Source organism: Cydia strobilella, chromosome Z (genome assembly GCF_947568885.1).
Source record: "Cydia strobilella chromosome Z, ilCydStro3.1, whole genome shotgun sequence".
NCBI classification, from domain to species: Eukaryota; Metazoa; Arthropoda; class Insecta; order Lepidoptera; family Tortricidae; genus Cydia; species Cydia strobilella.
The window spans coordinates 30678800-30694493 of NC_086068.1; the positions used below are offsets into that span (position 1 = coordinate 30678800).

General features: G+C 36.6%; 1 protein-coding gene and 1 long non-coding RNA gene across 2 annotated transcripts in view; both read right to left on the reverse strand.

Moving 5' to 3' along the window:
* The window catches only part of LOC134754494 (uncharacterized), a 296086-nt gene that overhangs the window by 192884 nt on the left and 87508 nt on the right, over window positions 1–15694 (reverse strand). The gene's annotated exons all lie outside the window — the stretch shown is intronic.
* The window catches only part of LOC134754189 (neuroligin-4, Y-linked-like), a 146565-nt gene that overhangs the window by 33858 nt on the left and 97013 nt on the right, over window positions 1–15694 (reverse strand). The window contains exon 6 of the mRNA XM_063690325.1: window positions 5203–5400. Within this exon, the coding sequence (XP_063546395.1) occupies window positions 5203–5400 (198 nt within the window). The remainder of the gene's footprint in view (window positions 1–5202; window positions 5401–15694) is intronic.

Sequence of the window (15694 nt, forward strand, 5' to 3'; positions counted from 1 at the left end):
TGTCCAGGTTCGGTAACCCGCCATGTAAATTTCATGACCAGATCAAATTATCTGTCGTAACCGATTTTATCGTAACTGTTATTTGCGTGACAATTTAATGTCCAGATTCGGCAATCTGCTAGCTGCAGCTGTTTTATGTCTATCTAATTACCAGATAAATTTATCTGCTATGATTTCATAAATCATGACAATTTAATGTCCAGATTCGGTAATCTGCTAGCTACAGCTGTTACATGTCAATCGAATAGCAGCGTTTTACCTTACAATAAAACGCTTAGAAGCTTAATGACCAGATAAATCTATCTGCTATGTTTTCATAAATCGGTTTCATTATGCCATCCATAATGTTACGTGTGACAATTTAATGTCCAGATTCTGTAATCTGCTGTTTCAAAATAATCAAGTCACTTGGGCTCCTGATTGGGAATTACCTTACATATTCACATTACTCGTAGCAAAGTAAATATTTTCTTCCTCTCACTACAATAATATTTAAATAAACCAACTATGTATTACATTTGCATCACACAATTGCATTCTGATGGAACTAAGTTGCAATAATAAAGCTCCAGTGTGAACATGTCAACCATGAATGTAGTGTCATTGTACCTACCTACCTACGTTTAAAAGTGGAAGTCAACATGCAATTATTTGCAGTGTTGATGCCTGGCAGGCTATAAGCTTTAAACAGTGCTATTAACACTGGCTGCCTCCGAGATGTTTTTTTTATTTGTAGGTAGATCTAATTGTTGTTAGTCGACATCCAACTTTAAAGCCTACAATTATAATTGTAACGTTCAACGCTTCAAAGATCATATTGCTAGATGGCGTTGCCGAATGGAAATATTGTTTTCTTTGTTTTTTAGAAGTGAGTGTGAAAGGTGTACCACCAGTGCGTACTCTCACTTATCACTTGTTTGAAACAGTGGATTCGATTTTAAACCAATTTTTTGCACACTGACAAAACTTGATAATTAATCGAGATCGACTGACGTGTCTTCCCTTTCCTCTTTTCTTGTTTTCCTCGTCGCCACATGTAATGTACTGTATTTACCTCAGTATATCATACGATGTAATGTATTTCCAACGATTCGGCAACACGAACATCACGCGGTACGTCCGGCTCTGCTCACGGCATAATATCGACTGGCCCTAACTGTCAGTGACGTCACCATGACGTAAGCGCTCGAAGCGTCAATACACTACAAACACAATGGGTCTTTGAAGAAGATGATTTACCTACTAAAGTAGTTCGCGGCCGAAGCGTCAACAAAAAAATGGTTGCTGTTTTTTTTCGACGTAGTGGACCTGTAGCCGTAATTTCACTTGAAGATCATAAAACAGTTACCAGCCAATGGTACAGTGAAGTTTGCTTGCCACAGGCCTTCCAGGAGCTGAACGTCAGTCGTCCAAGTACTGGAACCCGGAGCATAATTTTTCATCAAGACAATGCTCCGGCTCACACTGCTGCCAGAACGATGGATTTTTTAAGCAAATCAGGAGTTCAACTGCTACCACACCCTGCGTACAGCCCTGACCTGGCACCGTGTGATTTTTTTCTGTTTCCCACGTTAAAAAAATCATTACGAGGACGACGATTTTCTACGGCGGATGAAGCAGTGGACGAATTCAGGCGACTTTTTTTTGACCTTCCGCAAGAAGCGTTTTTTTCCTGTTTTGAAAGTTGGTTCAGTCAAATGCATAAGTGTATAAATGTAGCAGGGGAATACTTTGAAAAGTTGTAAATAAAGTTTTATTATATTCCTTATAGTTTTTGTTTAGCTAAAAATTTCCGGAACAGCCCTCGTATGGTGATTTGGGTGTTTTCTTAAGCAACTCGAGCATTGTCTCTCGAAAACCACCAATTTGATGAAGTGGAGCTGATGATGATGATTGTTTTGATGATAATGATTTCAGCGATTACTTCGGCTCCCATGATCCGATTTGAGTAATTCTTTTTCTGTTTAAAAGAAGTTACCTCCAAGGTGATTTCGTAACATTTTTGGTTTTGATCTGATGATGGAATCCGTGAGGAATTGAGGGAATTCCTCAATTTTTAAAGGCACGTGTATGGTGGTTTCGGTGTTTTCTAAAGTAACTCAAGCATTTACTCCCAAAAACCACCAATTTGATGTAGTTCAACTGTAGCCTAACCACGAGTTTGACACTAAATATTCGCTAGCGTCTCCGTAACTTACTTTGTACACCAATATGCCAGTACGAGCGAGATGCATAAACAGTAAGTTACGCACACGATAGCGAATATATCAATGTCAAACTCGTGGTAAGGCTACTGATGATGAAGACCACGGACGAAATGTGTAACTTCCCTCGTATATGTATTATGATTTTCGATGTAGGTAGTGTTGGAAACAACCAAAGAGACTGAGAAGTGAGGGGTAAGTGTGAGAGGTGAAGGTAGCGGGTCAGTTGCACCAACCGTAATTAACAGACTGATCAACGTCACACAGCTGAGATCTATTAAACTTTCCATACAATATAATTAGGCAAACGCTTTAACGGTGACCATAGAGTAATTTATACTAGAGCGGTACTGTCATAGTAAATTTTGTAACCCCAGTAAATTCACTGCCATCTGTCGACACACTTTAAAACTAAAAATAAATATTTATAAAAATACGATAAAATGTGTTTAAATATGGATAAATGATTTTTTTTATTTGCATTAATTATTTTTATGATTTTGACCCATGTTCTTTCACTGATATGCGTTAAAATTGTTAAATAACAAACGAAACCGTCAACGCCATCTATACGACAGTAGGCCAAAGCCAGTAGCGCCCTCTGAACGAGAATCAAATTTTCTTGATTTTCTTGGCATGTTTTTTCCTTAGACTGTATCCATCTATTACGGAGTTATATCTATCTTTGCGGTGACAGTGCAAGTCGGTTTGGTGCAACCGACCCTTAGGCATAGGCACAAATGGCACGATCTACCACGGTCGGCAGGTGGGCACGCGATTGAAAGAGCAAGCTGCGTATCGAGAAAGTGATAGGCATGATGACAGTAATTAAAATTTACTAAAATATTATATTTTTTAATGAAACTTTAGTCGTAGAATACGAAAAAACGCATTTATTTTTTATGTTTAGCGAGATTGGTATATGTTTTGTTAAAATAAAATTACAAAATACGCAAGTCCGCCATGATTCGGTGAACACCAATCAGAGCGAATGACGTCACGTTCATGTCAACAAATATCCAAAGTACTGAAAGTACTGGTTCTCCTATGGTTCTCCTGCTATTTTATTTACGATTCACGGATTCAATTTTAGTAGTTTAAACCGAAAATTAACTAATAATAATAAATTGAATCATGGAACAAGGGTTTACTAAGGCAAACAATGCTAATTTTCCTAGAATCGATGAGATGATGCTTGGAGAGTTTTTACAATCAAACGAAGACTTTTGTTCAGCAGAATTTAGAAATGTCAAAAGTTCCTTGTAAGTACAATAAACAATATTTATTATAATTATATAAAAAACATACTAATTTAAGTAATTAACTAAATCCAAATCCTGTAAAATCGCTTTTTATGTGTATTTCATAGCAGGTTAATATTAGAATTTGGCATTACTATCTATTAAAGACAAAACTGGTGCGATTTGAAACCTAACCTCGAAAACCTACTCTCATGCAAGTTTTATATTAAAGTTACGCCTCAAACAAGATAGATACTGTTAGGTCATGAAGCTGTACCCTAAATCTACATTCTTGTGTTAGGTATAGTAACTGAAATGAAAAATAAATTATATACTCACATCGAAATGATCTTCGCAAAAATAAAGATGAGTCTTAGGCAATTCGGCCGTCGTTGTCTGTTGTTGTTGCCTTGCAAGTGTAGCTACTTGTTTCGTGTTGTTTTATTGTGTGTGTTGAGGATTGTAGAAGGACCAGGCAGAATAAAAAAATGTTTAAAAATAGAAATGTACTGTATTCTGCCACACAAGTACATATATAAAAATAGAAAAATCTGTTGCTTGTTTCAAGTTCAAAGTTGCAATGTCACAACGTTAGCTAGATAGAAGTAACTTATCTTTGTTTAAACGCGTCGAGGTATCTGGCATAAACATTAGAACTACAGGTCGATTACGAACAGTTACACGTCGCATGGCACTTGCAGCAAAGAACCCGCGTGTCATCGGTCCGACTTATTATGAGCGATTACCTGCAGAAATAAGGACGGAACCATCCGATGCAACATTCAAGCGTCGATTGAGAAACTTTTTACTGGACAACCCATTATATTCAATAAGTGAATTTTTTGACATAACTGTATAATTTATAATCGCATACCATTTTTGACATTTTCTTTGTTTATTATTGTTACTATTTGACGATCCTTCTCAGGGGAAATTTTTCATATAATGTATAATTAATGAAATTAATATTGGATTATTTTGCTATTATTTAAATTTATTTCTGACGATCACAATGTAGATTCTTATAAATTGACATTAATGTAATTTGTACTGTAATCATATGTTGTGAAATAAATATATCTAATCTATCTAATCTAATCTAATCTTAAGGTTCGAATTCATGTAACAGCTCAATCGGAGATCACGCGTTTTGTTATCTACATAAAATTTTACCTGAATGCGGAAGGCTGATCGCTCTACATCACCCAAACGTGTTATCTATATAATACGTAACTAACCATCTCCAGAGGCAAAGAGAACCACCGATGGCTAACTGATTTTTCATATCGTAATAATATATCTTATACTTTAACTCGCACATTTAAGTCCCTCGCGCTACATGTTTCGGAGAGCTTAGGGCTTAGGTCTATAAAACACTGATTTATACTTTCACGATTTTTTCTCATTATTATTTACAACGACGGGATTTAATCGCGTAAATAAGTTTTAAATTTACGTCCGACGTTTCGAAGACACGTTGTCCCCGTGCTCTCGAAGAAACCTGACTTTATTATTTATAGTAAAAAAAAATATCTTTCATAAAAAACAGCTGTCTACCTCTTGAAATACCTATAGCCCGCTGATAGACAGACGGAAGGACAACGGTGGCTTAGTAATAGGATTCCGTTTGTCACGCTGCGGGGGCTAAACAATGAATCAATTATGTTCGCCAATCATGCAGTGTCCACGTCCGGTCCGGTATTATTTTGCGTTAATACATAATTAAAAGGATTAAAGAGTATCGGTAGTTAAGTTACCTTCTGGAACAGCCAGTGATGTTAGTAGGAAATGCACGCAGGCTGCGCCCGTCCCGTGCCCCATGAGCGTGACGTTAGTGGGATCACCGCCGAAAACAGCTACGTTCTCTTTGATCCAGTGCAAAGCTGCGATTTGGTCCATCAATCCGTAATTTGCTGGCGAGCGTGGATACTCGTCTGAGCGTGGGTTGAGGAATCCTGTAAATGAATATAGACCTTAGCTTAAACGTTTTCCAATTACATATAAATATTTAAATATTATCCTTTTCATAAATAGGATTAACTACTACCTATGCTCTTAATCGTTAAAATTGCTAAGTGAATATGCCTTTCGTAAATTTTTAACGATATTTATTTCTACCTCACTAAGTGCGGGTTATGTTTTAAGAAGATTACGTGTGCAGTGTGTATGTACAGTAGTGGCAAAAAATCTATCATACTGCTATTTTTTGCAGGCATTCACTCGAAAATTCATGAAATTAGACTACCTATATATGAAAAAAGTTTATTGTGTAAATTTAGACATACAGTAAATCACGACCCTGTGTCCTGAGCTAGGAAACCCTGTGTTACAGGACCCAGTTTCGTTATACTAGTTTCTTAATCTAGGTATATATTGGTACAAATTGTACAGAGAGTTACATTGAAACTTACAGATAGCTATGCATACTTTAACATATATGTTATTATTTCTAAGCTGCGCGTGTGTGTGTGTGTGTGTGTGTGTGTGTGTGTGTGTGTGTGTGTGTGTGTGTGTGTGTTAGTGTGTATGTGATGTAAATGTAATAAGTATATAAATATTTAATTATTTTAACACGTTTAGGAGGATATATCATGTAAACAATGATTGTATCATCATCACGACCATATAAATGTATATACTTACTTCCTACTGCACGTAACCACGTTAGCACAATGCGGATTGGGGACTTCACACACCCCAATTAATGTACTAAACCAAATAAACCTAAGAATATTCACAGATGGCTCAAAGACAAACGAAGGGACAGGATGTGGTGTCTTCTCAGAGGACCTGAACATACACATCACAAAGTCCCTTGGTGAACACAATACGGTATTCCAAGCTGAATGTTTAGGAATAATAGAAGCTTGCAATGCTATTACAAGACGACAAGTGAAACACGAAACCATACTAATACTGTCAGACAGTAAATCGGTACTACAAGCGCTATGCAGCGACAAACTTACTTCAGAGCTTATACTTGAATGTCATCGAAGCCTCACTGAAGTGAGCAAAGAAGGCAACAAAGTAACAGTACAATGGATAAAGGGGCATAGTGGATCAAGAGGAAACGATGCAGCGGATGAACTGGCCAGGAAAGGTTCAGAAACACCGGCATATGGACCCGAGCCAATCATGCCCCTACCAATATCCTACATACACAACCAGCTAGAACAACATCACAGACAACTGCACAACAAGTACTGGAATGAAATGAAGACATGCAGGCAAACCAAAGAAATTCTACCGGAACTGAACCACAAACTTACCAAAATATTACTGAAAACACCAAGAAGCCAACTACGTAAAATAGTAGGATTAATAACAGGACATAACACACTAGGTAAACAAACACCTACATATTATGGGTAAAACGGACAGCCCCATGTGCAGAGCGTGCATGGCAGAAGAAGAAACAACAAAACATATTCTCCTAGACTGTAAACAGGTAGAAGTATATAGGAGCTAATACCTAGGGAATCCATGCACACTAAAGGAAGCAACTAGCAACCTGAAGACCTTGCTAGGCTTCGTGGAGGAGCTGGGGTGGTTAGAGTAGCGCTACCTCGTTTCACGCAAAATAGGCACATTGGATGTCGAGTTGCGGAAAATGCCCAGCAAAACTAACTAACTAACTAACTAATGTATGTTATAAAACTTATAAATATTCTTTTTCTTATTTAAAAAATACTCACAATCGAATTTCACCAACAACAAAACCTAGATGGATCGATTTTTCAGCCTCGTTAGCCTCTGGTTTAAAAATTAAATCGCAATCATTACTTTACAATTTAGTACCCACCGGAAACCGCGAAAACTCGGGCAAACTAATTATTTTCAAAATGAACCCTAGCTTAATCGAATTGTCGTTTTAATACGCTCCTATATTCTAAATTTCATCGAAATCGCTGGAGCCGTTTTTGAGAAATTATTTAAAAAAAATGCAAACATCTGACAAAATATGACAGATTATTTTCCGCTACAGTATGTACCCATGGGAGTCATTGTGAGCATGTTAATAAATGTAATATGTGTGTAATTGTATGTTTGTGTGTCTTATGTGCGACAAAATAGTAGAAATTAAATAAAATGGAACTAAAAAAAATACATATTAAATTGTTGCCATGTTTGCATTTAACGTCAAAAAAGTGACAGTTACATAGGTGGCGCCCTCGATAATTTTCTACGATTTCTTATCGGACTATAATTTGGTTGTCAAAATTAACGCTATGACATCTCCAATGTAAAGTAAACCCTAAGTGGCTCAACAATCAAAGTCTGTGAGCGTACATAATAATTTACGCATTTAAATTACTTAATTAATTTATCTTTTCAAAAGAAGGTAAACCACTTCATTGTGTCATCTCATCTAAGTCAAATTCTATCTACCAGGCCCGCGAAGTTATGTAAGCGTTTTGTAGAAATTTTATAACAATGTCCTGAAGTTGAGGCACAACAATCTCTCGTGTACAAAAGGATTCTTGACGGAGTACGTCAACTTTGTTTTTATTACGTATAATACAAGACTCAAGTAGAAAATTTCTCCACCATAACATGTTTGCTGTTGCTAAAATAAACAACATTTGGGATACTTTATATGTTTATGTTGGTTAGATATAAATGACATTTTATCTAATACAATCGTAACCTATTTAACAAAAAAAGCCTAATATTTACTTCTAGTTGAACAAGTACTAGGTTAAAAGTTTTAAAATATAAGTAAAATGAAAATTCAGGTAACCGTAAATATTCAATTAGTCACTGCCATTACATGTTATAAATGTTATAAATATCACGAAAATATGACAGTCTAAATTTATATTATATCGTTAACTATGCTGCATATCACTGGATTTTTGCTTTCAGTTTAAATAAATCCTTCTAAATAGTCCACCAGCATTATAACTTAAAAGTATTACCATTTACTAGGAAAAAATGCTGTTTAAAAGTTACAGTTAAGAGCCCTTATTCCCTGGAGCGTTCATCGATATCACGAAATAACACTCAATAGATGGCGTTGACGCGCGGTACGCGAGCGCCGGCAACTATAACGAGTTTTGAAAATTTGAACGCAGTGAAGAATGATCGTTGTCGATTTCAATAGCAAGTAACATTATTTTTATTGTTATAGCCACTCTTGTATTTTATTTTATATGCATGGTAGTAGTAATTTTAGTTTATTATGTTAAGAAAATATACATACTTGTACCCAGAGATGACCAGGGTGCCTAGCCAAGATGCCAACCGTTTAGGTACTTATAGTTTACATTAAAACCAAATCTGCAGCTGGCCTCTGAAATGGGTAATAGAAATGCGATCCGTATGTCTTTTGCTTTACAAATGACCAGGGTGCCTAGCCAAGATGCCAACCGTTTACGCTCCGTAGCAAACGAAATGTAACTGTCTCTGTCGCACTAATATTGAAGAGTGATAGAGAGAGATTACGCTATTGTTCGCTTCGGAACGAACGACTGGAATCTTGGCTAGGCACTCGGGTTTATTTTCCCGTAAATAATTAAATTTACGGGAAAATAGGTCCTATAGTTATGATTTTTTTATGGGTTCACATAAAGTTAGAGTTTGCTATAATATTATTTTGAGGGCAAAATACAATTACAATTTGCGATAAAAAAATATAATGCGACCCTGTTTTCACCGAAAAAATGAAGAAAACTCGGAAGGTATTTTATCAATTTTTTTAAATGAATCTTTGACTTTCAATCATTTCAGCTCCTCGTACAGATATGGTGAATTGAATTGTAATCATTTATGTACCAAATGATTCTTGTTTACTGCAAAATTGGGAACCGAAACGACACTTCTCACTGCAAATTTTGAAAAATACTCCCAGGAAAACTGATTTATTTTAGGTTTAAAAACAGAAAATGAAAACTTTAACTATTTCAGCCACTAGTTTAGGAAATGATTATTTAAGAACGTTAACAGTTTTTGAATAAATACTAATAGTTACGTCGTAATGTTGAATGAAAAAGGAAGCATTTTGCAAAATACGCTCGTTTGTAGGAATAAGGCCTCTTAAAATTATTTCGAACACTGCAACATCAATGACGTCATCCCTTTTCAGTGATAGCAGTACCACTAGCGTACAACAAAGATATACGGATTACCGAGGCCTTACGATGCCGTAGGTTCATGGCCTTCACTAAATTAAAAAGCTACATTGTTTCACTTCCTGGAGTGAGGAGTCGCACTTTCCTCACTCCAGGGAGTGACGAAAGTGGGCTTGTTCGAGCTGCTGAGGTGAAAACAAAATTTCAACTGTCTTACTATCACGGTTCATGACATACAGCCTGGTGACAGACGGACAGACAGTGGAGTCTTAGTAATAGGGTCCCGTTTTTACCCTTTGGGTACGGAACCCTAAAAACTAAACTACGTAGGTAACGTATCTACCTACAGTACCTACTAAGATAAACTACCAACTAAATAAAACTACAGATTCTACATATTAATTATTATCAATAAAAAAGAATCCCAGTTTTCTTTTATATTTTTTGAAATGGACAATACGGTACGAACGAAAGCACGAAGTTTCCGCAACTGACGAAACATCACTAGTCGTTAACGTGAAAGGGATAGCACATTGCATTTTCATGTTGACGAAAAGGAACAGGCATACTTCGTTGCTGCTCAGTACAACCGTATTGACCAGTATAGAATGAACTCCGCGGACAAGAAACAATTTTCAACAAAATAATGAATTTCACAATTAACTGGAATGTTATTCCATTTGTTTTGTATTTGGAAGTCTTAGATGACTTGCCACACCATTTTACGCTGCAATATAAATGATTAGCGAACGAATTCAATTATTTACGAGTTATTTTCGTACAGACGTGCACACTGCTAACAGGTCGTATTCTTGGGCGCAACTGATCGGAGCGGCGCGCGAGCAATCTTATATAAGACCTATACACCATACGGGCGGTGACCGCGAGTCGTCCTATAAGCTCGGTCTATAGGGGGTGGTCTGTGTATAAAAATAATAGTTATAGTACTCTAAAAAAAACCGGCCAAGTGCGAGTTGGACTCGCGCACGAATGGTTCCGTACCATCACGGAAAAAAACAGCAAAAAAATCACGTTTGTTGTATGGGAGCCCCATTTAAATATTTATATTATTCTGTGTTTAGTATTTTTTGTTATAGTGGCAACAGAAATACATCATCTGTGAAAATTTCAACTGTCTAGCTATCACGGTTAATGAGATACAGCCTGGTGACAGATGGACAGACAGACAGACGGACAGACAGCGGAGTCTTAGTAATAGGGTCCCGTTTTCACCCTTTGGGTACGGAACCCTAAAAAGTATTTAAATAAATAAAAATTTGGTACCCTTAAAATTATTATTTATTTACCAGTTAGGTCGTCACGTCTCACATAGTTTCGTCAGATAGCGTAGTGATGATATCTGAATACTTTATATTCAAATACGACTGGTCTGGCCTAGTGGGTAGTGACCCTGCCTGTGAAGCCGATGGTCCTGGGTTCGAATCCCGGTAAGGGCATTTATTTGTGTGATGAGCACAGATATTTGTTCCTGAGTCATGGATGTTTTCTATATATTTAAGTATTTATATATTATATATATCGTTGTCTGAGTACCCATAACACAAGCCTCTTTGGGCTTACCGTGGGTCTTAGTCAATCTGTGTAAGAATGTCCTATAATATTTATTGTTATTGTTAAATTGGTTCAAATTGGTTGTCTACTTGTCTACTTCCGTTTCACGTAACTTTTTTCCTCAATTATTGTATAAGAATATAATTTATATTAATGTCGCAGTGGGCAAGTATATTATAAGTAATACTTTGTAAAATATTGTGAATGTACGGAGCCCGCAGGGCACGAGTCCGACTAACACTTGACCAGTATTTTATTATTATATGCGTGGCTAGGTATTTACATTTACAGGCTGATGGCCCAAAAATACGTTGACAAAGTTTTTTTTCTAATTATTCTATTAAGTAGGTACTTACGTAACTAGTACAAAATAAGTAACAAAAAAAACTACAGTCTTTTTGAGTTTTACTTTTTAACTTAGTTTTAATTTTTAACTTATTTTGTACTAGTTACGTAAGTACTTAATAAAATAATTAGAAAAAACTTTGTCGAAGTATTTTTGGGCCATCCTGTATAATATGCTTGTACGAAGCATCGCGCAAAATCTCATACTATAAATGCCAAATTGTAATATTATAAAACCTCCATAAACCGCGTGTGTCGTAAACGCGTGGATCTCAACGCAAAAACAACTACCTTAATAAAGCGGAATCATCTTGAAGGGATTGTAGAGCGCAGTTGATGGTGGTAAACATGCTAACCAGCGATTACAAGGCACCTATAACCGGTGTCATATGCTAAAAATAAATTATATTTCTTTCGTTACACACAAACTTTTTTGACCTAGTTTTGTTATTGTGTTTAAATTACTGAAATTAAGTGAGATAATTTATGGAAGATTCGTCAACAATTTTTTCTTCATTAATTGTTATGTTTTTATTTAATAATTTTGTATAATTACACTGTGTTTTTTAATACTGTTAATTTCAAGGGTTCATTCCTAAGCTTCAATTAAGTTAATTTCTCAAACCACCGGTATTCTAATTAACTTCGTTTTCGAAATAATCAATCATTTATTTTTATCTGATGAATAGTGTTTGTACATAGTTTCCAATTGCTTGGTAGAGTTAAATATAATTCCCGTGTTACAACAACGCTATCCGTAGCATTTAATTATTACGAGTAGTATGAATACAATTTTAAATACACGTTTACGAAAATTTACTATGTCATTGCACATTTTAATCAATTTATTCATATGTCATTTAGTTTCCTTAAATGTACTTATCCATGTTCTCACTGGTGAGGTGAACTGTTTTATCATATCATATCATATCATATCATATCATATCATATCATATCATATCATTTATTCAGTAATAATCATACATTGTTATTGGTATATACATTTCACTTAAAGAAAAGTTAAGAATAAAAAATACAGAATTTAATAAGTAGAAATTACAATGTCAATTAGGTTAAAGATAATTGTTAATAATTTTTTAAATCACAACAAATCATTCATTTATTTTTAACTCAACTTTGGGAACAAATCAAATTATTTTATTATATATTTTATCAAATTATTTTATTAAATTATTTTGGTTTGTGTGTGGGGTGGCCTAGGGGTACATGGCGTTAGCCGCGATAGCTAAAGACGCCGGTTCGAATCCGGCCTTCACCACTGGAGGGCTTCGTCACTTTTTCTTTAATATATGACATCTATTGCAGTTTATCATTTATTTTTTTATTTTTTATTGTTTTATGTGCAATACAAGATCAAAGTTATTAATATTAGGTATATTATTATCATCATCAAGCACCGTTAGTACCATCATCAGTAAGTTACGACTATAACCGTAATATAAAATCAAGAATGTAGCACGGGTTTCAAGGTACTTGATGACGATCATATACCTAATATTAATAACTTTGATCTTGTATTTCAGATAAAACAGTTCACCTCACCAGTGAGAACATTTAAGGAAACTCATAGTAATAAGGAGTCGCGCGCGCGCATCCGTTACGGGTGGGTGTGCACTTTTTGATGAAATAAAGAAATCGAAGACACTGCTATATGACGCAGTCTCCGCGGGTTCGCGAAAAGTCAACCGAAAAAATAAAGGAAAGGAGGAGCGTGATTTAGCTGATATAGTGAATTTATTTAAATCTACTGAACCAGACGACATCCCTGTGTTTGTGTCCCGGCAGCTGGAAAAATTACCGCCGGTTTTATTTGACCATCTGGATTGCACTAAACTTTTAAAAGATCTTGTACGTGTACAGGCTCAGATAGACGAAATTAAAGCAAGCTATGTCACTCAAAATCAACTGAACGACTTACAAACGGAGTTGATGGAAATCAAAAATGGATCTGTGCTACCCCAGTCAGTATGTAAAGTCAATAATAAAAGAGGAGCCTGGGCTTCTAATACGATGGACAGTGGACCAATGGGTTTATTGCATAATTCGACGCTTATAAACGTATCCTGTAATGATAAGCCGCAAGATACATACGTACATCAACAACCAAATTCCAGTAAAAACTGAGTATGCAGCAACGGCCAGCTGGTAACGATAACGGCAGCGCGATGAGTCATGCGCTTACGCCGAGCGAGACTGGCCTAAACAAAACATTATTAGTTGACGCCACGCAAGATGTATGCGCTAATACGAACAATAATGATTCTATGGATAAACGAACTGGAACTGCAAATGACGAGGTTTCGGGGTGGGAAAAGGTCACGTATCACAAAAAACCGAGACCTAAGTATCGTTTTCAAGGCAAAGCCGGTATAGCGAGGGATTTAGAATGTAATTTTAAAGCGGCAAACCGATCGACTGCGATATTTATTTCAAACGTCAACAAGGACAAAGGAAGACATAATTAAATACATATTTTCAAGGACTCAGGATACAGTGCAAGTGCAAGAGATAAATATGAACAGTAAAAGAGATCATATTGCCTTTAAAACGTTTGTACCACAAAATAAGGAGGACTTATACTTGGATCAGAGTTTATGGCCCCAAGGAGCTCATCTTTAGGCGTTTTGTTAACGTTAAATATAAAAACTCGAACGGAGTTAGCTCTGTAGACGGTGTTGTAAAAAAATAACAATGGAAATAGATAACATGAAAGGCAGTTACACCTTCGCCAGTTTTAATTGTAAAAGTGTTGTGGTCCGTGGACGGTATTCGAGAGTTATGCAGAACGTGTGATTTAATAGAACTTCAAGAGACCTGGATTCTCCCGGATGATATACCGTACTTCAGTACAATCGATGGCGGTTTTGGGTACACAGGTACATCCGCGGTCGATACGTCTGTGGGAATATTGCGTGGAAGACCGTTCGGAGGAGTGGCCCTTTTGTGGAAAACAAGTGTTTTTCGAAATGTATCGGTAATAAAGTGTGACAACAGTCGTGTGTGCGCGATTAAAATTGAAACAGCTGATCGAACCATAATAGTGATGAGCGTATATTTGCCTACAAACGCGTTAGCGAATTTACGGGACTTTACGGAATGTCTCAGTGCGGTAAGTGCCATTATAAATGACCATAGCGTCGACTCTGTATTTATTTTGGGTGATTTCAATGCGCATCCGCAAGAACTATTTTATAATGAACTTATGGATTTCTGTAATGAACAGTACTGGGTGTGCATTGATGTGGATGTATTGGGCTCGGACTCTGATACCTACACCTTTGTAAGCGAGGCTTGTGGGTCATGTAGGTGGTTAGATCATTGTCTTGTCACACAGTCTGCTGCGTCAGCCGTACATAATGTTTATGTTAAATATAATTGTTTATGGTCTGATCATTTTCCCCTTATTATTGAGTGTAATTTAAAAGTACTACAACCTAAACAATTAAATAGTAATATAATGAAAAATAACAATAATAAGGTAGTATGGGGGAATAGAACAGATGACGACGTAAAATTGTATAGTCAGGAATGTCATAGGCGTTTGCGAAATATAGATTATAGTGATGACTTTAATATATGTGCGGACCGATATTGTCACGATCCCGGCCACCACCGCCTTATTGACCGACTATATGCTAACATTGTGGGCGCATTAACTGAGTCTGCTGTGCTTGGACATGGTAAGTCTAGGGGGCGTAAAAGAGGTCCGAGTATCATGGGATGGAACAAACACGTGAGTGAAGCTCATCGCGTGGCTAGGTCCAAGTTTGTTGAATGGGTATCCTGCGGAAAGCCTAATTCTGGGTACATGTATAATGAGATGGTTGAAAGCAGGAGAATATTCAAATCGCGACTAAAATGGTGCCAAGACCATCAGAACCAAATAAAAATGGATGCTCTTGCTAAACAACATGTCAGAGGTAATTTTAAGGGTTTTGTGGCAGGGTACAAATAAGGCAAACGTTCGGCCTGGCCTCCCGGCGAGCGTCAATGGAAAAAGTAAGCCAAAGGACATCGCGGACGTTTTTAGAAAACACTTTCATGTTCAAGCACGAGCACGACCCGAGGTGAGTTCGTTTAGCACTGAGACTAAAGTGGAGGGGACACTGGTGAGATTTACAGCGAAAGAAGTAGAAGTAGCTAAAGTTATTAATTCAATAACGAAAGGAAAGTCCCCTGGCCATGATGGCCTCAGTGTTGAACATCTCCAACATGCCGGGCCGCACGTTTCCAGGGTTCT